Source organism: Athene noctua, chromosome 15, assembly GCF_965140245.1.
Source record: "Athene noctua chromosome 15, bAthNoc1.hap1.1, whole genome shotgun sequence".
Taxonomy (NCBI): Eukaryota; Metazoa; Chordata; class Aves; order Strigiformes; family Strigidae; genus Athene; species Athene noctua.
The window spans coordinates 9,459,324-9,484,809 of NC_134051.1; the positions used below are offsets into that span (position 1 = coordinate 9,459,324).

At 45.1% G+C, this 25,486-nt stretch overlaps 2 protein-coding genes across 2 annotated transcripts; one reads left to right on the top strand and one right to left on the bottom strand.

Annotated features, from left to right (window-relative positions):
- Positions 1-282: 282 nt before the first annotated feature.
- CYP2W1 (cytochrome P450 family 2 subfamily W member 1) lies at positions 283-9,918 on the top strand. The gene is made up of 9 exons (XM_074918817.1): positions 283-465; positions 2,814-2,976; positions 4,260-4,409; positions 4,520-4,677; positions 6,608-6,778; positions 7,826-7,964; positions 8,289-8,473; positions 9,086-9,227; positions 9,731-9,918. Exons 1-9 carry the CDS (start codon positions 283-285, stop codon positions 9,916-9,918), a joined length of 1,479 nt encoding a protein of 492 aa, XP_074774918.1.
- A 3,994-nt stretch (positions 9,919-13,912) lies between these two features.
- Positions 13,913-24,344, bottom strand: LOC141966350 (cytochrome P450 2W1-like). Its single transcript, XM_074918918.1, has 9 exons — positions 24,147-24,344; positions 21,550-21,712; positions 19,512-19,661; positions 19,261-19,418; positions 18,280-18,453; positions 17,197-17,338; positions 16,643-16,827; positions 15,975-16,116; positions 13,913-14,264 (listed from the first exon to the last, which is right to left on the bottom strand). Exons 1-9 carry the CDS (start codon positions 24,342-24,344, stop codon positions 14,074-14,076), a joined length of 1,503 nt encoding a protein of 500 aa, XP_074775019.1. The 3' UTR covers positions 13,913-14,073.
- Positions 24,345-25,486: the final 1,142 nt, after the last annotated feature.

Sequence of the window (25,486 nt, forward strand, 5' to 3'; positions counted from 1 at the left end):
CAGGCAGAAGAATCTAAGCTAGGCTTTGGAAATGAAGCAGACCTGTCCCACTGCATTTGAAAGGGAGTCTGCAAGCCTTGGCCTCCATGAGTTGTGCTTGGACTTTGCCTTTCACAGGTATAAACTCCAATTTTTGTGGAGAGCTGGGGGTGGAGGTGAAGATTGTACAAAGTGCAGCAGAAACCCTGACATCATTTACTCTGGATAAATACAATGCGATAATGCGAGCATTCTAATAAAGGTGTCTCGATCGCTTTCCAGAAAGTCAAGCTCCACCAAAATATGACTGCCTTCATACCCCTCTTCATCTGTGGGGTGTGCACATTGCTTTTATCAGCTGCACTCTATGTTTTAAAATTTTTTAAGCAATCAGCTTTAAATTTGCCTCCTGGTCCATTTCCTCTTCCGATCATTGGCAACCTGCATTTGCTGGACATAAGAAGGCAAGACAAGTCACTAATGAAGGTAAGGACAAGTGTCCTTCATTTCTAGGGTGTTGAATGTCAGCATGTTCCTATTTAAAATTCTTCTCTGGTGACAGTTCGGAGATGATTTTTGGTGCCAAATGTGTTTTTAAAAAACTGTGTTGTTTTAAAGGTTTCAGAAAGACCAAGGAAATTGCTAAATTCCAATTCTGCAGAGGGTGCTTACATGAGAACTACTCAGATGTTGAAAACTCTGAGCATTTACATCAGATCAGACTGATGGACTTAAATTTTGGCATCTTCCTTGTGTTGTGCAATACTTTAAAATATTTGAGTGTCCACACAGCCAAATTGAAAGATGGATGTTTAATTGTGGTTGCCAAAATAGCTTGTATTTCTTATTTCTGTTGCCAGTTTTTCATAAGAATGGGAATTAATATAGTACAGCCCAGAGAAGAGATGTAGGAGAAATAATTTGAAGCAGTGAATGACTTGGACTTATGCAAGACAATGTTCTCTGTAGGAGTCACAGTTGCTTCACATCTGTCTTCCAGAAAAAAAAAGGGAAAATTTCAATGTATTTAGTCTCTCAGAGCCAAATTGTGGCTCAGCAGGCATTCTCCATGGCAGGACATGGGGTGTGAGTATCCTGCACTTTACACCAAGCCATCAGGTTGCCAGCAGCCCTCTGACCTCTTAGTACTGTGTAGAAAAAGAGCTGGCTTTCCCTGTCTCATTCCCATCACCGTGCCATGTGAAGGGCCTCCAAGGTGCCTGTGGAGATGCATCTTCATCTTACACCAGCCAGCTCACAGAAGGCTCAACACCCAGAGCATGGGAGATGGGAAACTGTTTGGACTATGGTTCCTGTTTCTGGCAAGATCAGAAATTCTTCTGCAGAGGAGGGTAATGGAGAAGGGGTTCTGGGGTTGTGCATGGATGTGATGGGAAGAATAAGCGAAGATGAGGCTGGAAAGGAGGTGACCTGAGACCCAAGAGCAAGGTGATAACATCCTAGTGAAGCACAGACTCAAGGGGAAGGTATTGGGCACACTGGCCACGCCGATGCCTTCTTTCTCCTGTTGAAGTACAGCATCAAGAAGCCAACTGGGAAAGGGGTCTACTGCTGAAACCAGCTGGGAAAGGGGGCTGTGGTTGCAGCCCGGAGGCCCCTCTTGCCATCCTTTGCCTTTTGGAGCCAGACTGTGTCTGCTCTGCCCTGATGGCAAAGGGAAGAGGACAGTGAGAGAGTCCTCCAGGCTGCAGCTACAGGTGAGGTGAGATTTTATATTGGGCTTGTGGAACTGCAGTAATGCTCTGAAAGCTGACTTGCCAGAAGACTTTTAAGGTATTAGCAGACAAATGAGCTGGAGTAGAAAATCATCCCCAAAAGGATAATCCCTAAAGGATTTCCCCATGAAAGTTGTACAGTAGATGATGCAGCAACTGAAACATTATTTTGAGCAAATTATTGAAATCAGTGTCCTGTGAATATTTTTTTTTTTTTCATAAATAAAACAAGTCTGACTATATTGCTGAAGCACAGATTAGACTCTGCCTGAGCTACCTGTTTGCTTTGGTACAGCGGTGGGGGTTGCTATGCTTTGGAGCCTCCTCTGATGTACATTGCCAGAACTGGTCTCCTTTGATGGGACACAAGGCTTTATCTCACGATATCTTTATGCAGTTTCAACTCCATTGCTCCTCAGTCAAGTCTTGATTCCTTGTAAGGCCTGGCAGGATCATGTTTGTGAGCCTCCAGAGAGCTCCTGCTACCTGGTATCTCAGATCTCACTATAAACTCCCACTGTGCAGTGGTTTGAAAACGATGGTGTAGCAGAAATAAAAAAATTGAGTGTGGTACTGTGGGAATTTTGTAAGGCAATTTTGAAATTCTGAAAGACTCTTCCTGTCTCTGTCCTTGGTGAATCATGTTATATACCTCTTCGCATTAATTACAACAAAGCTTTTAACTTTTAATAACAAGTAAGGATGCCTCTGCTCTTCCATCGTCTTTTGGTGGACCGTGGCATTACAGCCTGACCTGTCAGCAGTTGCTCAATAACTGCCTGGCAGATCTCAGTGATTCTTTTTTGCTGCTCTTGGTATCCGAAGTGTCTCGTTACCTTCTGCCTCTTAATCCACTGGGCCAACCTGTGTCCAACCAGCTCAGAAAAACAGTAGTTTTATGGAAGCTGTTGGGTTAAAAAGACCAGTGTTTATTTGCTTTGATTCCTCTTTCATTTCAGTATCTCAGGGCTTTATCTCTGGCATGCCTCCATCCCTTCTGGCCACAGAAGGAGGAGGGAAGACAACTCTTGAGCCACTCCAGCAGGACATACCACTCCCACTGTTGATTTCCATGCTCTGATTTTTCTCTCCTTCTAGATTTCAGAGAAATACGGCCCTGTGTTCACTGTCCATTTGGGCTTTCAGAAGGTGGTGGTGCTCACTGGCTATGAGGCAGTAAAGGATGCCCTTCTGAACACAGCAGATGTGTTTGAGGACAGACCAGCTATACCCATATTTTATCACATTCAACATGGAAATGGTACTGGCAGGTTGAGAAAATAAGGATGCGCTTGCTATGCTGTTTCTCAAATGTGTTGTTTCAATTGCAACAATATTTAAGAGTCTTGAACTGCATCCTTATCGTCAAGGGCTACATTTTGTGGGACTTGGGGGCAGTTGTTTGTTTTCTTAAAAAAATTACTTCTGGGGATCTTCCTCTTTGCCTTATCAGTTTTTTGCTTTTACTGGCACTTGGGTCACATTTCAAGGTGGGTTTTTTTGCAGTGCAGAGGGAAGGAAATTATTTTTCACAATGTGAAGGCTGAAGTTCTTATGCAATCTCTTTTCTACAGTTACTGGGAGTTCAGACAAAGCGTGGATCACGCATGACTCATGATAAAGACTTCAAGAACTGGCAAGAGTGCAATAACACGGGCTGTTTGTACCTCAAACAATTACTTCTGTAAACAGATTTTTGGCATGTTTCTGAATCGCATGCTAAAAAGTAATACATTGCCCAAGACTAGACATTGAAAAACAATGAAGGGAATAATCCAGGGCTGAAAGAAAAATATTTGGTGACCTAATATGTATATAATGCATACAGCGTGTGGGGTTTTTTTAATCTTGTTTTTAAGAGTGAGGCCCAGTGTGAGGAAGGGTACACTGCACTACTTTCCCAGCCACCATATGAAGATGTAGAGTATGTTCAGTCCTAGAAGCCCTCCTGGGAAGGGAGGACTTCTGAATTGTATCCAAACACCTCCGGGCCCTCTTGACTGAGCACTTTCTTTAGCTGATGGTTTAGCCAGCTGGGGGGTGTTCCCCAGCTGTAAGCAAAGGTACATCCCTGCTACCCCTCCTTGTCCCCCTGCACAGTGAACAGTTCATCCTCTAAAACACAAGTTGTTCAGTGAAATTGTTTGTCCTGTTCATGACAGGGATGGAGTGGTGTCATCTGCTCCTAGCCTTGCTCTCTGAAACAGCTGGGTCATTTTTCTAAGGAAAAACAAGTCGGGCTGAGACGAAGACCATGCATAGAGCTTTTTACTGTGTATGGCTGCAAAGAGACAAAGCTATAAACAAGCCAAACCCAGAGCTTTGGTGTGAACAGCAACCAGCTGTTTAAAATATTGCCTCCTGCCCTCCTGAACCTACCTGGGGCAGTGCTTTCCCAAGCCAGCTCCCCAAAGAGCCTCCCAGTCCTCTCCCAAAACCAGGCTCCACCAGCTTGCAAAATACTGCACTGCCCAGCTGTGCTTTTGGTGTTTTTGAGAAAATCCTGTACCACCTTGGCAAACAGGGCATTCAATCCCTCTGTAGGTGTGTTCTTTTCTTCTCAAGAGCTCTGGAAGACGACACGGCGGTTCACCATAGCCACCATGCGGGATCTTGGCATGGGGAAGCACCTTGGAGAAGAAAGGATACTTGAGGAGCTTCACTTTCTCCTTGATTTGATCAGATCCTTCAAAGGTGAGCTGGAGATGGCATTAAGTGTTTCATGCTACTTTATAAATCCGCTGTGAAGACCTCTGGGTTGCTCCAGAAATGACCAATACAGTTATGATTTTGTTAATTTCTAGGTGGACCCTTTCAATTACGATTTTTGAATATGGCCCCCACCAACATCACCTTTGCTATTCTCTTTGGAAGAAGGTTTGATTATGAAGACCCAACGTTTCTCACCCTGTTAAGACTCATAGATGACGTTATGCACCTTCTTGGCTCTCCATTCTTGCACGTAAGTTACCCTCTGTGACAAGATGTCCAGTATCTCATTGGAGTTGGTAGGTCAAGCCGACTTACTATGACTGGGTGGTTTTGGAGTATCTTTAGGGTACTGAAACATAAGAATAAAAATGGTTTGGGTTGGAAGGGACCTTTAAAGATCATCTAGTCCAAGGGACAAGATTCTTGTTTGGGGTTTTTCTTCCCTCATGGAATCCTGTTGCGAAGGTCAAACATCGCGTGGTAGCACTGGGCTGAGATGCTGATGTGACCTTGCAGCAGTAGGGGTGTGCTTGATTCTTCTGCAGCCAGAAGGGGAAATAACTGAGGCTTCCAGCATGGTGGGACTTGGGGTGAGCAGCGTCCAGGAGCAGCAGTGGAAATCCACAAAAGGGCTATAGACTCTGCCCTTTATGTTGTTATTTTTAGTGAGATTATTTTGTCAACTTTACAGTTTATGGTGAAGTGTCTCTCATGAGGAAACAGCCCCCAGTGTAGGACTGGGATCTGGGCAACCTTCTGTCTTTGGTGTTTCACAGTAGCTGCAGGAAAATGTTCCTGGAGTTTGTCTCAGAAATGTTTGTAGCACTTTTGACGGAGAGTTCAGAAGGACTCTGTTTACCTGTTTTTTGATGTTTTTTGCTTTTTGCTCAGTATTTGTCCAGCAGTACCCAAAATAAAACACAGAATGCCAGCATCTCCTACTACCTAGTATTTTTGGTCCAAAGAAGGTGCATGTGGAAGAGACAGAAGGGAATCAGTTACCTCTTGGAGAGCATGGCCAGAGTTTGTTTCTTTAAAAATACACTGGTGATGAAACTATTGAAATAACGACCATATTTGTGCGTGCACAAAGGAAAATAGCCCGGCTCATCCCGGTTATTTTCTGGTGAATGCTGTATGAACATCCTAAAAGTAACCTCTTGTCTTAGGGACAACTGCAAGTATTTGGGGGTTACTAAGGTTTTTTGCTACAGTTTAAGAAACTAGTGAAGTTACAGAGTAGTAGTAGAAAGTACAGAGCTGCAGACATTATATATGGACCTCTCATACCTTCTGTTGTGGTTTAATCAATACCTGCTTAATGGAGCTGTATAAAAAAAGGAGTAATCCAACTAAGAGACTCCATCTGAGCCTCAAGAGCTCTTGTTAAACTTAATCCTCCATCACAAGGAATAGAGTATTAGTTAGTTAAGGTAATATTGAAACAGTCATCTCAATAGCTGTTAAAAGATGCTGATGAATTTATTACTGGTGTGAGAACTATTTCCAATAGTTATGATTTACAACAGTACAATATCCCTTTTCTTTTAATCTCTACATCAGGTTTAGTTTTTGCAGAAAACAGCAAAAATTATAACCAGTTAGCAAGAGATGTGTGAATCTTATTCTGCAGCCAGTTTATTTATAACGTTGAGGAATGGTGTAAGTAACCCCCCTGCACATAAAATGCAACTGTTTATTGTGCTGTGAAATTTAACGATGCTGAGAACTGAGTGTAATTGATTTATAATTCATGTGAAAGTTAAAAATGATGATCTAACAACTTTAAAACATAAGTATTTTGGCTTGCTAAACATTTGGAGTTTTCTTTGTGTAATGTGTAATGCTTTATCTTTTTGCTTTATTACCTCTTTAAAAATGTAATTTCATTGTTTCATGAGTTTACTATCACTTTCCCTTAATTGTATTTTTTTTAATTTGTGTTTATAGGCTCTGTCTAGACAAGTCTGATAGGCTCCATTCATTTCTGTAGAGAATTTTTAGTAAGAGGAGGCATTTTTATACATTAAAATTTTTTAGTTACCAAAAAAGAGACTCCAATCACATGTCATCTGGTTCCTCACATAAATGATTTCTTTATTATGATACTTGAGTCTTACAAGGTAATGGGTGAATTTAATTTTTTTTTCTGTGATTTTTTTTCCTTTTTTTTGTTTTAGTTATTTAATTTCTACCCATTCCTTGGATTTCTTCTCAAACCTCACAAGATGATACTGAAAAAAGTAGAAGAGGTGTGTGTGATCTTAAAGGAGCACATCAAGGAAAGCAAAGAAAGTCTTAATGAAAACAACCTGACAAGCTACATTGATGCATTAGTATTCAAACAAGAGGTATTTTAACAATATGACAATTCCTAATGCGATATCTTATACAGAGATGCCCTGTGTTGCTTGTCTAATAAACATGCTCCACTATGGTCTATTTGAAAATATTTACATTTTGGGTATGTTAAATACTGCATACTGAAGGAAAAACAAGAAATAATTAAGTAGACAGTATTGCATGAGTGTCTAAAACTTGTCCTCAGGTGTCAGCTACAATCCCTTCCTTGCTGGAGAGAGAGAAAGAGGTCATGTCATTTTGTAATGTCATAATGTCAGTTGTCCAGCACACTCTGGGCAGATGCATCCCTCCTATGGGCATGGGAAGAGGCAACAGATTCCCAGTTGCAAAGATGCAAAAGTTCCTACTGCGTTTGTGCAAACACATCACCAGCTCCCACGTAGTAGATTTACCAACAGGAATGATAGTGTGGGAGTATAGCAAGGAAGTATCAGTCTGTGTGTGCCCTTTTTCTCCAAGTGTTTGTACCCACGTACTTGAGACGGGTGGTGGGCAGGACAGGTGTTTGAGCTTGACACCTTGTGTGAGTGCCTCAGCTGTTGCACACAGGAATGGGCAAAGTGTTTCCCATCAGCAGCACGAAGCAGAGACAGCAGAGTTGGTGTGCCAGTGGTGTCCTGGACCTTCACGGCTTTCCTAAGAGGGCCTGGCACACAGCTAAACAAACCCCAGCTCCCTGACCTGGGAAGGCCCAGTCCTGCACCTCTCAATTTTCTACCTTCTCAGGATCCACAAGCAGGGGATAGACGTCCTCAGTCGATCAGATAACCACTGCTCAGAGCAGGTAAACGTCATGTGATGTTGGAAAATCAATGAATTTGTCCAGTTAGTTCACTTTTGGGGGTAAAACCTCAAGTGTGAAAATATTTCCTCTGAAAACTGTAACACTTCTGTAATGGTACGTCAGTGCAGTGCATCTTGGCACTTGTGAGTCGCATGCATCCCACTGTAATGTTTCTGAAGACTAGATCACCTATCTTAGTTCTCTCTTTCCATGCTAACAGCAGTGATTTTTCCTTTTTCTTTCCCTAAAGCAAAATAAAAGCAATATTCTTTTTCATGATGCAAACATATTGGCCTCTGCACTCGACCTGCTCATGGCTGGCACTGAGACAACATCCACGACATTGCAGTGGGCCATCCTTCTGCTGATGAAGTACCCTGAGATTCAAAGTAAGACACCTTTATGGTTTTGCTTTTCTTATGTAGGGTACTGAAGTACTCTGCAGTGACTTCATAAGTGATGCTCACCTGTAAAACCTTCATAGCCTGTCATGCATCCAAAACCTGGAACCCGTCCACTCTGTCCAAACATTATATGCTGCTGTTCAGAACCAAAGCATCTGAGGGGTTGTTCTCTCTCTGCTCCCAGGGTCTGGGCAACCTCTTGCCCTGAGGTAGTGCAACCAACAGTCAGCAAGAGTTGGGATCTGGAGGTGCTTTACCACTGAGGGAAACTCACTTCATGCCTTTCCTCTGCTCTTCCTTCCCTTGCAGAAAAGGTGCATGCAGAGATTGAGCGAGTTCTTGGCCCTGGCTGCTTGCCTACCTTTGAGGACCGGAAAAACATGCCATTTACCAACGCAGTGATCCATGAGGTGCAGAGATTTGTCACCCTCCTGCCACATGTTCCACGGTGCACCTCTGTTGACACCCACTTTAAAGGCTACTTCATCCCCAAGGTACTTGTTGCTCTCCAGAGGAAGAACAGGGTGCAGAACACCAGTGACCCATAGGCCAAAATGTCACAAGGAGTGGGGGAGCTTGAAGAACAGGGCTTTTGGTGGGAAGGAGTCAGTTCCCTAATCCCCCATCTCCTTCATGCCCAGACCGATAGCAGTGTGACTTCAGGGTTATGCACACAGCTTCCTATTTCCCCTAACTCAGTCTTTGGAGTCTATGCCCTATTCTCGTAACTCTCCATTGCCATTCATTCCCTGTAGAGCACTTCTGCCTCTGGAGTACCATGGCATTGTCTTGTTGCCTGCTTGAGCAAGCAGAGAGCAGCTGGGCAGGAAGGAAGCCTGGCCCACACCTTTCTTCTGCTTCATAACTCAGGAACAGCCAACAACTGTTGTTATTTAATCACATATTAGTCAGTAATTCCAATGAACTAGGTATTCACACTAACGGAGGGTCATTTGATCATGTGCAAGCCCAGAAATCAGTTCCTCAGAGATAGAAGTTTGTTTGCAGACACAGCCCGAAGGGAGAAACAATGATGCAGCTGAATGGGCAAAGCCAGAAGTTGACTGCATCCACACATGCTAAAGCAGAGCTTGGTTGTGCTGCAGGGAACAACAGTGATTCCTCTGCTCACCTCTGTGCTGCTGGATAAAACACAATGGGAGACGCCAGATGAGTTCAACCCCAACCATTTCCTTGATGTGGATGGGAACTTTGTAAAGAAGAAAGCGTTCCTGCCCTTCTCCACAGGTAACAAATGCATCTGATGTATGGGGCACCGAGTTCCAAGTGCCCCTCAGAAGATATTAGCCAAGTGGCAGGACTGAGCCCCCCTTGGGAACAGCACAGACATCAGCAGTGGGGATGGTTTGGAAATACCGTCTCCGGGTTTTGACTTACAAACAGCCGCTCAGCCCACCTCGGAGGCACACCAGGACCTCGTGTCTAAAGACTGGGTCCTACAGAAGACTCAATGCCTTCAAGCAAAAGTTCAGCCTTCCCTCTGCCTTGGGAAGGCTGGTTTCTAGGGTATCACAGATCAATTCCTTGCAGGCTCAGAGTGAAAAAGCCCTGTTCAAATGCCTATAGATGACTGGCAGTGATGGCTGCTGAATAACACACCATGCTATTTTGCATTTCCGAGGCCTATAATGTCCCTCACATTATTGCTACCAAGTAACAGGGAAAAAGTGTCAGGGCGAGCAACCGCTTACCCAGTCACTGCACTGACAGCCATGCTTTTGGCATTGCAGGGCGGAGAAACTGCATTGGAGAAAGTCTTGCCACGATGGAGCTCTTCATCTTCTTCACAGGCTTGCTCCAGAAATTTACTTTTAAACCTCCACCTGAGGTTAAAGAATCTGAGCTGGACACGACTGCAGAGGCTGGATTCACCATGAGACCCCATCCACAGTGTGCCTGCGCTGTGCTACGCCAATAAGCCCAAGGCTCTGAAATGAGAAAAATCCACATAATTATTTTGTGCAGAGCCTGGCAGATGCACAAAGGAGAAACCAGATCCCTGTGCAGTAGATACAAATAGCGTCTTACTTAAAGCCTTGCAAATACTGGCTATATGCTTAAAATATCTCTTGAACAAATATTTTTCTAAGAAGCAGAAGGCGGCTGGTGTGTAAGGTTACCTGGAAAATTCCAGCCAGATACATGACTGGAAATAACAGGACAGCCACTACTTTACACATCAAATACACAACATAAAAAGTTATTTTAGTTCTGAGCTTCGGGGAGAGGTTGCTTCTCAATAGCGGATAATTTCTTCCCTTGGAGAGTAAGATACAAATCGTCTAATCCCTGCTCTTTTCCCATTCTCTGCTGCACATGGGATAAATTATTCCCAAATAACTGCACTTTCTGTGTCTGATGGATGCTCTTGCAACACTTTCCAGACTTCTGCTTTTGAATCGCAGATATCTACCAAACCCTGGACATTTTAGGTGGTATTTGACCCCTTCTGGGTACAGGCTCTGCTCTGCCTGCACAGATGTGGGACTTAACAGCTCTCCAGACAAGTGAAGACCCTCCCAACATTTTTACAAAGGTAGATCAGATAGATAAGCAGAACTTCTTTCCAGAGCAACATGTGTGAACAGCAAGCATGCAAACATTGCAAAAATGCTTCTAAAATGCTTTTTCCTTGAAGCAGCAGAGAAGCTGGGCAGATCTGGGCAAAGCGACATCTCCCCTTTCCTTACTTCTCCCAGCTTTCAGTAAGATTTGTTAGGACCTTCCCTTTTCCTGACATTCCTGTTTCTTCTCCTCCTCCTCTGAAATGACTAGAGATGGAGCCTCATGATGTCCCCTCATCGGGGAGGGCAGGAGGACTCTCTTGCAGCAGCTGGCTTCTTCCTTGGTCTGAAATGCTGAGTGGAGGCCAAAAGGGTCTGAGAGGACTGCAGTGGGGGGTGGGTTGAGCCACTGTCCCACAAAATGTTTGAGCTGGTTAATCCCTGGGAGGGATCCTTGTCTGCTGTAGGATGGGGAGGAGAAAATTTTTCCTGTTCCCTGCATACCACTTGATTCTTCCAGGTTAATGGTAAATACAGGTCGTTGCTCCCAGCCTTGCTCACAGGTGAATGCAGCTGGACTGGGGGTGCATAAAGCCTCAAGGTTTAGCTCTGCCCTGCTTATACAGCTCGAATTTGTGGCTGTCAGGGCGTTTTACCACAGTAAAAACTGCGGCCTGGGCTGTCTGTGACTCAGAGGGATCTTGGTGCCATCTCGTGGCAAAAAGAAAATAGAAATCATATTCTGCACAATGCTTTTTGCTCTGGCCAGCGCGCAGGAGGCCTGCAGACACAAGGCAGCCCTCGTTTTACAAATCTGTACAGTTGCTGCAATCCTTGCACCTGATCATTGCCCCTCTGAGAGCAGGACCCCCTGGTGCCAGCATCATGCCGTGCTAGGGATGGCAGGCTGGGCTGTGGGACATGCTGCCCAGCCAGCTGCACGTGGCATGAGCCACAGACAGTGTGAGTTGGATTTATTCAGATCTTCCTTTAAAAATCAAGCCACCTGTCATGCCCCAAGTTATTTGCCTTCAGTTCAGGTCAGTGTGTTGCAAGGCACAAACATGTTTTGCAGCTGGAGGGAAGACCCTCCAGGCCGCTGAGGAATGTAGAAATGGTATTTCCACCTGTGAGAGCCAGTGTTTTCTGCTGGATAACTATGTAGCTGAAACATAATCAATGTTCTGCCATCGTTTGGCTTAGCAAATTAATGAGAGGCAGGCACTTTCTTTTGCGGAGCTGACTAATTCATATCACTTCCATCCATCTGCTAACGCAGGCACAAGTAGGATGCACTTTTCAAAGGAATCAGATAAACCTGTTTTCCTTGGATGTTTGCACCTGGTAACTCGTGGCTCTTGTTGAGGCACAGGTATTGCTCAGTTTGCTGAACCTCTGTACACAGCCAGCACTGCTGCAGGCGCTGCTCTGCCTGCCGGGGAGTGCCAGTGGAGAAGGTGGTGTCCAAAAGGAGCAGAGCCTGAAGGCTGCTATGGGTGTAGGAAGGGATCCATCTCTCTCCTTCAAAGCCAAGAACCTGAGAGCCCATAGCAAGGGGTCGTGGCTGAGGTTCCACCAGTGAATTTGTGCAGACTTGAACCCAGCCCTGTTTTGTCCCCAGGAGCACTAGATTGTTGCCATATCTGTCTTCTGAGTTCACATTACGTTTGGAGGGGGCTAGAGCAGGAACAGTCCTGGCCTCTCTGAAGCCAAAGGCAAAAGTCTTTTTTTTTTTTTTTAATTTCAGTAAGGCCAAGACTTCCTTCCTTGAGTTGATATGTGGCTTGCTCCTCAATTGCTTTACCTGTCTCTCCCTGTCCTCCCTGAAGAAGACCCCATCCTGCTGCCCACCACTCCTCAAGAGTGACATTGCCAGCAGGTGATGCTTTGGGAGGGCAGGAGGTAAGAGCTCAGGGTCCAAGGCTAAACAGAGGGATAGCACCAGCATCGTGAAGCTATGATGGCAACCTTTCATTCAGCCTCTGCAAGCAAGCGTTGAAGACATAAAAGTGAAAAAACAAGGCTATCCCCAGGGCTGACTGGTAGCCCATAGCTGAGCACAAAGGGAAAGTGCTTTGCCCTGGAGAAATCACTCTGCAGATACAGAGGGTCTCCTGTTGAGCTGGTTTTCACTAGGATGAGGGTGTGCAGAACCTCTCACCTGTGAGCTACAAGTAAAATGATAGTATTTGTTGTCACTCTGGGCTCAGGATCAATCTTTCATGACATTTGCATTTCTGTGTAATGCAAAGATGGGTGGCAGGCATATGAAATATAATGAAAACATGAGATTAAAACTTTATTTGGTTCCCATGAAGGGGGAAACAAACAGTATGATAAAGCACATGATAAGAAAATGCATATGAAGAAGTGGCAATTCACAGGCAGATAAATGGATGAAAAATTACCTGAGCTATACATCAACTGGAATAAGATTGCGGAATACGATGGCAGATAAGAGTGCCACAGAAGGGGATAACTGCCAGACAAAAGGAAAAAAAAAAAAACAAACAACCCAAACCAGGTCTTGTCTAATCCCTGATCCCAATTCTCCTTACGTGTGTTTGTGTGCAACACAAGCGCTGTGAAATTAAACACCATTTGCAAGGAAATTGCATGGCTGGTTCCAATGGCCAGGCCATCCCAAATACCAGACTGACTGCTGGTGTCAGCTCTTAGCATTACCCAGGAGGTACGAAGAGAGGAACAGTGTTTGCTCCTATTTAACAAAGTCAGGAAAGGCAGAGATCCATAAAACTAGAAGTGGCTCTGTATCATTAGCCTTTTATGATCGGTTGCTGGTACAAATCTCACATGGCCTTATGATTTACACTGCAAACTTAGAAATGTAGATCTTCTCTCATTCAGACTGTGAAGCAGTGTTGAACTTAGTAACAGCACTTGCTTATCTAAATGGGTTTGCAGACGCTGGGGCACCTTTCAGGACACTGTTCCAAGGTAGAAATGACTTTGTTGTCCCATCCCATGAATTGATGTGGTTTTTCACTCTCAGTGTTTGACTTGTCTGCCTAGCCTGGTAGGATATTTCTAGAAACTGTGCATAATTAGGAAGCTTGGAAAAGTTCAGGAGGTACCTAGAGATGATTCAAGTGTATGATCCACAGTGTATTTCTGTGGCTTTTAGCAAATGTTGGTGCGTCTTTTCTCAGGATTTCAGGCAGATTTCTGCAACGTTATGAACGTCACTGCTTTGCCATGGGAGCCTGGGTATCCCACCTACTACTTGTGGGCTGCATCCCCTTCACCAGACCACCTCCTTGGTCCCTCCATTGGCTCCATGCACAGTCTGTCTTGAGCAGAAGTGTGTGTTTGTCAACCACGATCATGGTTTCTAACTGATCGTACGCACCCCTCACAGCACAGGAGCAAAGAGGGGGTCAGCAACCTATGGAGCAGATGTAGTGTTGGAGAGCAATGGAGATGGAGACAGTGGGAAGGGGATGTGAAAGAGGGTGATGTGGCAGGATGGGGGATGGTGAGACTTAGCATAGGTAAGCTGGGTCTAAGCAGCTTCTCACTTGTTGGGCTGCTCTTCAGCAAGGCTGTGGTTATTCACGCAGGACAGCACAGGTTGCCTGAGGCTGAGGCCTTAATGTGAAAGTAGTTTGGGGAACAGTAAGGTCCAAGTCAGACTCTGAGACTCCAGGCTGGGGTTGGAAAGTAAATGTCTGCAGCAACCCTACGAAGAAGACAAACAGCTCCATCTTGGCAAGACTTTCTCCAATGCAGTTCCTTCGCCCTGTAGATGAAAGCAGTGTGTTTACTTGATGGAAAGATCGAATTAGAATATTTGCCATGAACACGTTAGCATCTGAGATGTTGCAGTGGAAGCAGGAGTGGAACTTGAAACACACCAGAGCATTTTGGAGCAGAGGAGCCTGTGCTGCTAAAGGTAGCTGTCCCAGTCACACTGGTACAGTGTGCCTGCCTGGTCTCTTTTATCCCACAGCTACCTGCAGCAGCAAGTCACAGCCATGTTACAGGTTATTATGCATTTATGTTTACCCTATCCTTAGCTCTTCCAACCCTCTCAGCATCTTTAGGCCTTTCTCTTTGAAAAGCAGCATGAGAGAAAAATGCTACCTCCTCCCGAAGTGGGATGGTTTGAAACTCACTTTTCCTGTTTATCCTAACATCCCATTATTTGAAAAGACAGTTTCTTCTTTCCTACTCCCTCTTTGTGCTAGATTCTCAGGCCTTGCATGATGGTCCCTGAACGGGTGAAGCACTTGGTGGGCAGCGAGTACTGGCTTCCTAACATCAGAAGGCACTACTGAAGGTTTGTGGTTGGAGCACGTTCTGGAATTCCTTCAAGCAGTCCTTTCAGAGAAACAGCTGGAAAGTGTAGGGTTACTCAGGAGGACTTGTAGAATTCTGCAGAAAATCTCCCTTTATAGTATTTATGGGCTTCTGCAGTGTTGGGATTTGTTAAACTCCATCCAGCTGTGCCCTCTCCTGATGCATGCTGCTGCAGCCATGGAGGGCATGGGCTGGGCGGCAGCCTTTCTGGAAATCAACAGCCTTTGGAAGCTGTCAGGAAGGCACTGTGGAAGTGATATTTCTTCTTTTAGGATGGCTTAGGGGACAGTTTCTGATATCTAACAACTATTCCTACCGTTAGCTCAATTTAAGTCCCAGGGGACTTGGGTTTATGACCCTCCAGGGAAAGAATGTTAATAATATTTTGTAGGTGAATTTGAGATTAAAAAAAAAGAAAATAAAAAGGTTGTGACTTGACGAAAATGACAGCTGGAGGTAGTATCAGGATGACAAGTGCTCTGTCATCTCCCCTAACCATGGGGCTGTCCTTCTTCCTCTAAAAGAACAGGTCTTGCTGGGAATCCTTGGAGCTCTCAAAACTGCCACTGGGAGAACTGCCATCCAAGATGATTTGTGGGAACAGTCCAGGGCCTTGGTTTTAAGATTTCACAGCAAGAGTAATACGGTTTGAGGTACTCTGTCCCATATGGGTCTTTGCTGGCTGTAATACCCAGACAAGGTGCAAGGCTTATTGTGACCCTCCTCTTTGGCTCTGGTGGGCAGTGGGTGAGGCCTTGCCCATCAGACCCACTCATACATGAGACTTTCCTCAAGACAGAACTTGAGGGTCCCTGGATTGTATCCTCACTTGCAGGAGAGCTCATGATACCCTGTACAAAAATATGCTGGCAGCCCCACCAGTCCTGTCTTATTGTCCACCTACTCCTGACAGCTTTAAGGCATTTTTCCATCTTCTTTTGGATGCCATATATTGCTTCTCTCCTGTTGAACCTTTGGGGACCAACCCCTTCAGTGGTGTTCTCTGAGAGCAGCCTTTTGCCTGGATGCAGAATAACTGACTCTATTCAGTTGCCTGGTTGCTTATTGACCAAGTTAAAGGCAGTACAGCCATGAAGACCTTGTTAGTGTATATTGTAATAAAATGTTCCTGCCATAGCCCTTTAGTTACCTGTGGAGAAGGGCAGGAAAGCCTCTCTCTTTACAAAATTCCCTTCAGCATCAAGGAAGTGGTTGGGGTTGAACTGATGTGGTGTCTCCCATTGCGTCTTATCCAGCAGCACTGAGGTGAGCGATGGGATTACAATTATACCCTGGAAGAAAAGGACATGCAGGCACAAAATATAGCAGAAGTGCTCCGTTTCAGTTCAATTTGTGACACAGTCTTTGGTGTCCCAGGAGATTTGCTCCACCCAAAGCAGGTGAAGACTCTGAGGGTTTTATCCCATCAGCCCGTAGAGAGAGAAGGCAGTGAGATTTTCCCAGCAGTGTGAAGGATTGAAGCCAGACCCTGGGAGGTGCTGTGAAAACCTCAAGAAGAGGGTCAGATCCTATAAATTCCCTGGCAAACACTTCACTGTGCAGATGGCGCAAAGGAGGTAAATCGAGGTCACTTGTGGAGTGAGGAAGTCCTGAGGATAAGAGGGACTGAACTGAGTTCTACAATACCAGTATCTCTGCGCTCAACATAGTCACTGGAGGGGAAGAAACTCTTCTGGTGGTGATTTTGGATGCTTACTTTGGGCTTCAGTCCTATAATTCCCTCTAAAGACACTAGTCTTTTATGGCACTGGCAAAAATGGGGGGGGGGGATGTTCCTGGGATGGAGCAGTTTCCTACCTTGGGAAGGAAGTAGCCCCTGAAGTGGGTGTCAACAGCAGTGCAGCGGGGAACGTGGGGCAGGAGGGTGATAAATCTCTGCACTTCGTGTAGCACGGCATTTGTAAATGGCATGTTCTTCCGATCCTCGTATGTGGCCCAGCTTCCAGATTTGACAGTTCTCCCAATCTCTTCCTGCACCTTTTCTGGAAGGAACATACAGAGGGGATGTGCCCAGCAAGGAAGCCCATTCCCTACGTGGATTCGGGTTTGGGAAAAACATATTTTTTCCAGGGTTTAGACAGAAAGGATTCTTAAAACATAAGCCTGGGTTTCCTTGCTCTATTTCTAGTTCAGGCACGTGGATGGGTTTTTTCCCCAGCATCATACTTTCATGTCCACTTAATCCTTTCTCCTAGCAAGGCAAAGGGACTTCTGCTGTGAATTTGATCAGCATCTAATTACATCAGGAGTGCATAACAATAAAGAGATGGGATTCAGCTCTTAAGGAAAAAGAGCCAGGCCTCTCCCCTCCCCACATCTGCCATGCCATGGATGGAATAAAAGTAGCTCACTTTGAATCTCCGGGTATTTCATCATCAGCAGAATGGCCCACTGGAGCGTTGTGGCTATGGTCTCTGTTCCCGCCATGACCAGGTCCAATATGGATGCTATCAAGTTGTCATCATGGAAGAGGCTGTCTTTCTTATTTTTCTCCTTGAAAAACACAAGTGGTAAGAAAGGTCTTAAAACCACCAGTCTTAGTATTCAGCAAGCCTGGGAAATACTGCACAGCCTATGATACTGTTGACTATGATCTTGTGTTTGTGAACTGGGTGATAAAATAGACCTGATCTTGAATGCACAGCATTCACCAAAGATGGAAGGTTTGAAGTGGAGTTTTGGTTGCACATCCATCTCCACCTAGAAGCAGGCTGAAGCCCAGGGCCAGAAACTGTTCACAGACTCAGCCCCACAATTTTGGAAAGAGCCCGGCCTCTCCCCTGTACAGAAGGAGTTTCAGCTAATCCTACCTCTGAGGGACGGTGCCTGTCCAAGGGCAGGTTTGAATCCCCAACAATGTTCAAAATGACTTTTCAGGCCATTTCTGCTAGGCGTTAGGACTATACTGACCCTTCCTCCACATAGGAGGGTAGAATACTTAGTACCTAAGTTTGTCCCAGATCCAGCTAGAAAGAAGAAAAAACTCAGAGCCCAAATGTTTTGTGTTGGATAAGATGCAGGGCAGGGCTAGGACTTGTACTGATGAATTATCATTCAAGTACTTAAGTGTACCATTCATCTTGGAGCAACAGTATTGATGATTAATTGATTTGTTGTAAAAAGAAAGACAGAGTCAGTTTTCATGTGAATTCATGCATTTTCTACTAGGAACAAGTTGCTGATCTCACATTATTAGTGGTGCTATTTCAGGAGTGGACTGAAACAGTGTCTTTCATATCTTAATTTTGATAGAAAAATCCCTGCAGTAAATTACACCCACTGTAAGATACTGGTGTCTGATTTCAATACCACTGGAATAACAGCATGGATTTCAATAGGTTTACATGACATGACTGAAATCAAGACTTAGCAACTGTTTTAGCTGGAAAATTGGAAGGAGACACTGCAGTCAACAAAGCTAAGCAGTCAAATACCTCTTGTTGCTTGAATATCAGTGCATCAATGTAGCTCCTCACGCTGTTCTCATTGATATCCTCCCTGCTTGCCTTCATGTATTGCCTTAAAATGGTGCGCACATCTTCTATTTTCCCAAGCATAATCTTGTGGGTTTTGAAAAGAAATCCAAGGAATGGGTAGAAATTGAAATACTAATGAGGAATTAAAAAAGAGAAGCATTAAATCGGCAGAAATATCATCATGCTGAAACAGCTTTATCCTAAGGCATGACATATCCATTGAGTTTTGACCTGTAGCAGCAGTATCGTAGTATCCTAGGGACCTCCTGGACAGATTTTCCTAAGAGAGGGCTTTGCAACCTTTGAGCCTTTCTTTAGTACTACCTAATTTTAAGCCTTTATGCTGTTCTGTGGGAACAGATCCTCTATCAGTAACAGCCTAGTCATCCTCTCAACAGAGTTGGGGCTCCACTGTGCCAGGCCACCAGCCACTTTAGATCAGTATGAAACTAGTTAGTTTTTTCCAACATCATTTATGAAGGACTGGGTATGATAGTTTGAAAATAAGTGAAGTTTTCCTGGCACTTTCCAAGGAAGTGTTTTTAATGCAGTCTGTGAAATCTCACTCACCTAGACATCAACACTGAATGTGTCTTTTTAGAAAATGCAGCAAGGGCAAAGAAAGCCTAGATGGTGCATTATGCTGAAAAAGAATAAAAAACAAAAACCCAAAACATCTGTGGAATTAAAATCACCATAGTTCTCTTCTCAAATTAGTGCCACACAGATGTGCAGGGTGGTTCAAAACGAGAATAGCAAAGGGGAATCTGGCAGCACATTTGTGTTGACCAAGGTGGTATGTGGAGAACTGTCACAGTTTAGGTGTAATGGCTGGTTCTGAACATTTAAAACTGCTGAACTAAATCCTATGGTTTGCGTGGCTCACCAATGTAATGTGCCAGTGTAAAAACATGTTAATCTGTGGGACGGGTTACTTACACTCAAATATGGAGATCCCAGAAGAATCATAACTTCATCTATGAGTCTTAAGAGAGTGAGAAATGTTGGATCCTTATAGTCAAATCTGTCCCCAAACAGCATGATGAAGGTGATGTTGATTGGAGCACAGTTGAAGGACGTCAGGCTAAAAGGTTCCCCTGCAATGGTAGGAGGATGGAAATGTTAGTGAGATGTTGCAGCAGCAGTGACACATATGAGGCTGTATAGCACTGTGATGGTTTCCAGCTCACCTTTGAAGGATTTGATCATCTCGATAAGGAAGTGAAGCTCCTCAAAAATTCTCCCTTCTATCATTTTCTTCCCCATGCCGAGGTTGCGCATGCTGGATACAGTGAATCTCCGCGTTGTTCTCCACAGCTCCCCAATAGAGAAGAACAAACCTGGGGAGGCCGTGAGACATCGCCGCTGGGCTCATGGATGGAGGAGCCCCACCACACGAAACAAAATAGGGGACTGGATGAGGAGGGATCTCCACAAGTGTTTCTGCTGCCCAGTTTCCCATGGATTTAGGGACTAAGGGTCTCCCATTTCTGTGTGCCCTATCCCTTATACCCTCTCAGCTCCTTTCTCCCAGTCTCACAGAGCCTGTAGTTTGGGAAAAACAAGCTCCCATCCAACCCAGTTTGCCCCAGCCCTCTCCTGAGTGCAAGATGAGCAGGCATGACTTTCAGACCAATACAGGTTGGCTGTAGAGCTGGGGAGAGATGTTGGTCTAAGTCAGTCGTGCAACCTTTCTGACCCTGTTTGGTTGCAAGTCTAAGGCCTCAAGCAAGGTTGCTTGTATCTTTGAAGCTTCTCTGTTCATCCTATTCCAGTCATAAAGGTATTTTTTCTATGTGGGATGGGAAAACTCAGTCTCCTCAACCCTGGTCAGTGCTTAACTGTTTTATTGGGATTCACAGCAACCCTGTATATCAGCAGTGGCAAAAATACTGCAATTTTGTGTAGGTTTCTGAGCTCATGCCTTAATGATCACTAACACTACCAAGCAGGGATGGGTATTTCATCCCATCAGAGAGCTGGAAATAGTGAAAGAAAAAATTGTGTCAGTAATCCAAAGACCATCTCAGATTGTGTCAGTTGAAAAGCTGTATTCCAGCACTTTGCATCTTCATCTTGGTTGAAATGTTTTTAAATGTGTTTGTTCTAGAATAAGCATTATTTTAATGCAGTGTAGTTTTAATTTGAAAAGCAAAAGTTCTTGCTCTAAAAATGTTAAAGCAAATTTCTAAACATAATTTTAAATTTTTCTTAAATTCATGCAAATTCATCTGGATCACTCTATATCTGCAAACAGCTTCAGAGTCAAGAAATTGGAATTTTCTGAAGAAAAAATGTTTCATGGGAAAATTGGTGACCATTGTTACTTAACAGCTCTTGTAAATTTACAGCTTTGGGTCACCTCTGCATGGCTCAGACTTGGGCTGAGAAGGTAAGCATAAAAGGACTTATAGTGCAATACTGACAGTCTCCCACAGGGATATTTTACATGTAAATTAGCTCTGAAAAATGCTTTTCTCCCCATCGATTCCTTTTCCTTATGTAGCGATAAATTCATCTATTGATATTATGTCTGGGTCATTTAATTTCTAATTGTAATCCCAACTTCAGCCTGTGACCAGCATATAAAGCTGCCTTTTGGATGCTGAAAGCTGAAGCCTCAGCTGAAAGCAGAGGATGGCAAAAGGTCCTCTGAAAGACCGAGGGATGGAGAATTGCCTTGGAAAAACTATGGGGTTGTTTGTGGGGGTGCATTCCCAGCCTCAGCCTATTGTTTCTGCCTGAACCTTTCATGTTGGTCCACCCAAGATGCCAAGAGTGGGGAGGCAAGGCACGAGGGACTGATGATGTCCAAAATTGTGGCACCTGCCAGTGGGAGGAAGGGAAAAGCCCTACAGCTCCAAACAGCCAAACCAGTTAGTCCGAAGTCCCCTGAAACTGTGGGGAGGGTTTGTAAACGCAGTGGTGAGCCGCTCTCATTGACATCTTATGGAAATTAACCTCAGAATTACCACAGTGCCTTTAAAAATCCCACTCCTCACCCTTGAATGTTTGTGATATTGGTCAGCCACAAGTGCATTAGCAAAAATTATGAAAAGCCAGGAGGCACTGTGTGCAAACAACGAAAGCCAAATGTTTTCTTGTTGGCTTGGCTTCAGAAGGGTCCAAGGGGGATGTTTAAAAGCCGGGCTCTGGGGATGAACAGTTAGGCTGGCACTAAGCGATGGTGTCGTCCCTCCCGCCCACCCCCGCTCATTGCTCTAGTACCGTTTCCGTTCTGAATTTGGTCAAATATTGGGATGGATGGTCTGTCTACAAACTCCTCTGTGTAGTTCACAAGCGCCTCCCGCACAACTTCGTACCCGGTCAGGACCACAACTTTCTGGAACCCAAAGTGGAGGGTGAAGATGGGGCCGTATTTTTCCGCAAGCTGAAAAAGAGGCGAGCTGTGATGGTCAGGAAGGGAGGGAGCGTGCATGGGGCAAGTGCCCATTGCTTTCTGAAAGGACATATTACAGCCTGGCATCCTGCTGGGAACAGCTGTGGAGCCGCTACCTGCAGAATGGTGCCCGTGAGCCAGAGCTCATCATGGTCAAGCACGAGGCATTTTGCAGGGATGCCTGGCTGACATCTGTATGGATTTCAGGTTTCTTTCCATTAAAGAACCCCCACCCCCCATCAGTGCATTACGAATCTGGTTTTTCTCTTAAGGAGAAAGTAAATGAAAAACAAAAAACCCGCCTAGAGTTAAAGACCGAACCTCAGATGGCAACACAAGTTGGCAAACCGGAGAAAGGCGAAAACAGAGAAGACATTTCAGTGCAAATGATGCTGTCACACAGGAAATCTTTGGTACGATGCTCCTCTCACACCAAAGCACTCCTGCATCCCTGCTACTAGACCAGAGGAGCAGTTTGCCCCATGCCAGGCATGTAGTTTGCCCTGGATGACCACATATTGCAAATCCATGCCCCTCTGCTTGGACCTGTCTTTGGTACCTAAAGCTCAGCTGGGCGCAGCAGGGAAATCCACAGCAGGAGCAGGCAGCTGCCTGAACCACTGGCTGTCCCCATGCTTGTACACAAAGTGATGCTTGTTTTGCCCCGAGAAGGCTCTGCATGTATCTTTGCTGTAACAGAGAGGCTCTTTCACTGCTACACGCCCCAGGACAAATTCTCTGCAGCTCCCCACCAAAGCTATGCCTTGCTGGGCAGTTTCAAAGGCAACACAGTTCCTCAGGAGGCTGAAAACCCTTCCAGAAGCATGCGGTCCTGCTGGCATGTCCTACGTCTGCCACTGTGCTGTGCATAGATCCCCACTCCTCTTTGGCAGGAAAAGGGGTCTGCAGCAGCGTGAGGCAGGCTGGTGGGGAATCCATGCTCTGTAAGGACCATCATGTGTGTGCCTGCTGCTACACGCCTGCATTTTACAAGGGTCAGACTGTCATGCCCCCCGCAGCCCCTGCCCGTGTATCTCTCTCCTTGTCACTGCACTGGGGACCGTGGGAGGCTGGCTGCTCCTGCCTTCCTCTGCCCCATCGCTGCGGTTGCATCTTGCTCCCCAGCAGCTTGAAAACAGCGCTCGGGGACAACTGAGAAGAGTTTGGGCCGGCTTGGAGCAAGGTGGAGGGAAGCCACAGTTGAAATCTGCTGCTTAAGCAAACACACGGTGTATGTGTGCAGCCTCAGCCCGCGCTGGGTCCACCGGCAGCTTTCACAGGGGAGAGGGGGGCACCCCATCAGGGTGCCCAGCCAGCAAACGCTGGTGTCTGCTGCTCAATCAATCACCAGTTTTTGCTCTCTGCAGGGTGAGATGGAGGGATAATCCCTCTGGAGTAATCCCGAAGTAAAGGGGAACACAGGCAACACCAAAGAGAGCCTAGCAGGTGATGAAAGCGTGCAGAGGTAATTCCAAACCACCGCTCAGAGACTGCAGCAACGGCTGCCCAGCCCCGCTGGGTAAACTGACCCCAAACCTGCCACTGCCCATAACAACGCCAGGTGCTGGGAGCCTCACCCCACGGCAGCACTAACTCTGGGCTGCTCCCAGAGACCCGCCGGTGTTTGCTGAGCACTGGTGTTACGGAGCCGTGTCAACGCCTGGTCATGAACCGCCGCTGTCTGTTTGCGCTCCCTGACCCTGGCGCAGGTCAGTCCCCGAGGGTGCTGTCTGCTAAAGCAAGGAGGGAGCGCTCAGCAGCCCGACACAAACACCCCAGGCTGCGCCAGCCTTGCCTTGCAACGAGGAGCAGTTTACCACCATAAGCGGGGTGAGTTGTCTTAATGACAGGTTAATAGAAGAGCTTACAGGCTATTCATTCTAGTTCCTGAGTGCAACTTTTCCATCCCTTGCTTGTGCTGCTGTCTAGATTTTAATGCATATCCAATTCAAGAGGGAAGTGGATTTTAGGCCATGATGGGGCATCTGGATTTGGCCCTCTCTGAAGCCGTTTTGGGGTCACTGCATCGTGAAATTCCCCTTGCTGGTTCTCCGGGGCAGAGGAGAGGGAAGCAATTCCATTTCACGTTAGTTATGTCCTAACGCTTTAAAAGATTTCTGGGTGTCTGAGCTGTCAAATTAATATTCAAAATCCCACAAGCATTATATACTTCATGTACATCATCACAATTACATGAAGAAATCCCATATTACCCAGGGGTCTTTTTTTAATGGTTGATCGCTCATAAATGACATAGCATCAACACAGACATTGGCTAGAAGCAGCTCAGAAAAATATTATAAAGCTATTTTCACACCTTTAAAATTTAGTTTGGATTAAAAAAAAAGATTAAAAAATTCTCACTGATATATCCCAGGCAGCGTTAAAGTCTATGAGGGTCTGGGTTTGGGGGTTTTTGTCCTACCTTCATTAGTGATTTATCTTGCCTTCTAAGATCCACCAAGTGCAGGTTACCAATGATCGGAAGAGGAGTTGGACCAGGAGGAAATTTAAAAGCTGAATTTTTATAGCCAGTTGAAAAATAGAGTACAGCTAATAATACTGCTGCACACAGCAGACAAATTAATGCAGGATCAGAGATAAATGAAATTAAAAAAGACATTTTTTTTTAGTAATAATTTGTTTTTTGGGGCTTAGAAGCAATAAAAATGCAGTGGCACTGTTCAGTTTCTGCCAGCTGGCTTTCTGTTTGCTCTCTGCGATTGCTACAAGCACTCGATTCTTATTAAGGTTTGTAGAGTACCTAAATAAATACTGCATACTCCACCCTCTTTAAACACCTCAGAGAATGTGGTCTAAGCAGTTTGCAAAGCCTGTCCAGAAGTAAAGAGAGTTTCAAATTACAAACCCATGCATGTGTGTGCAAGAACATATACATGGGAAAAGGTGCTTGGCATTCCTCTATAACCTCCTCCTCCCCCTGAGACCTCAAGGTCCTTTATTAGCAGTACTATGACACTCCAAACACTCCACTGACATGGGGAAATTAAAAGGTTTCTTTGAATCCTATTAGAAACCTGCAGATTCAGATTTCGGTAGAGTCTGAGATCTCAGTGTTACAGGAGAGAGAAATAGTATTGTTATGGGAGACTTTAGCTTTCTTGATGTCAAGTGGAGATCAAAGGTTGTTAATAATGGTAAAGCCCATGTATCCCTGGGGGTTGTAGCCCATAAACTTCTTCATAAAGTCGGCTCTGAACTGCCCAGAAGGGATGTGATTTCAGACTTTGTGTCTGAAGTAGAGGACATGTAATAGCTAGCCATGGAAAATTAGCTTGGATCAAGTGATCATGAGTGGATTCATGAGTGGAATGGAAGACAAAATTAGATTTGAAACTTCTGGGAGGATTCTTCATTTTGCAAGAGCAGCTTCTAAGAGATAGAGGGAAGAAATTAATGAAGCCAGATGACCTGGCAGGCTTCAGAAGGGGAACAAGACAGGAGAATGGAATTATTTTAAGTCAAAGGTGCTGAACACCTGGAGCTTGTATCCCTCATAAAGGTTTAAATCTTGTACAGGAAGAATTGACATCTACCTGGTTGAATAGTGGTTTTCAGGAGGATATTGGGAATAAACAGCCAATGGAATAAGACTGTTTAGGGAAGAAAAAGCTGTCTTACATGATCAGGAAGCACAAGGCTAAAGGTACATTCATCCAAAGGTTGGATCATAAAAGGCCATTACTCAGCAAATATGGGTCCTCAGCCTTGCACATGCAAAGAAGGTGGGGAAGGAATTGGACC

What these genes read in the sequence shown, in the direction of transcription:
- CYP2W1 (XM_074918817.1), top strand. Translation starts at nt 283, where the DNA reads ATGACTGCCTTCATACCCCTCTTCATCTGTGGGGTGTGCACATTGCTT. An exon ending in TTTGATCAGATCCTTCAAAG is followed by an intron (nt 4,410 to 4,519) that starts GTGAGCTGGAGA and finishes GTTAATTTCTAG; the next exon opens with GTGGACCCTTTCAATTACGA. An exon ending in GTTCCTGCCCTTCTCCACAG is followed by an intron (nt 9,228 to 9,730) that starts GTAACAAATGCA and finishes TTGGCATTGCAG; the next exon opens with GGCGGAGAAACTGCATTGGA.
- LOC141966350 (XM_074918918.1), bottom strand. Translation starts at nt 24,344, where the DNA reads ATGTCTTTTTTAATTTCATTTATCTCTGATCCTGCATTAATTTGTCTG. An exon ending in TGGGATCTCCATATTTGAGT is followed by an intron (nt 18,454 to 19,260) that starts GTAAGTAACCCG and finishes ATTCCTCATTAG; the next exon opens with TATTTCAATTTCTACCCATT. An exon ending in GAAATACCCGGAGATTCAAA is followed by an intron (nt 16,828 to 17,196) that starts GTGAGCTACTTT and finishes TGTTCCTTCCAG; the next exon opens with AAAAGGTGCAGGAAGAGATT.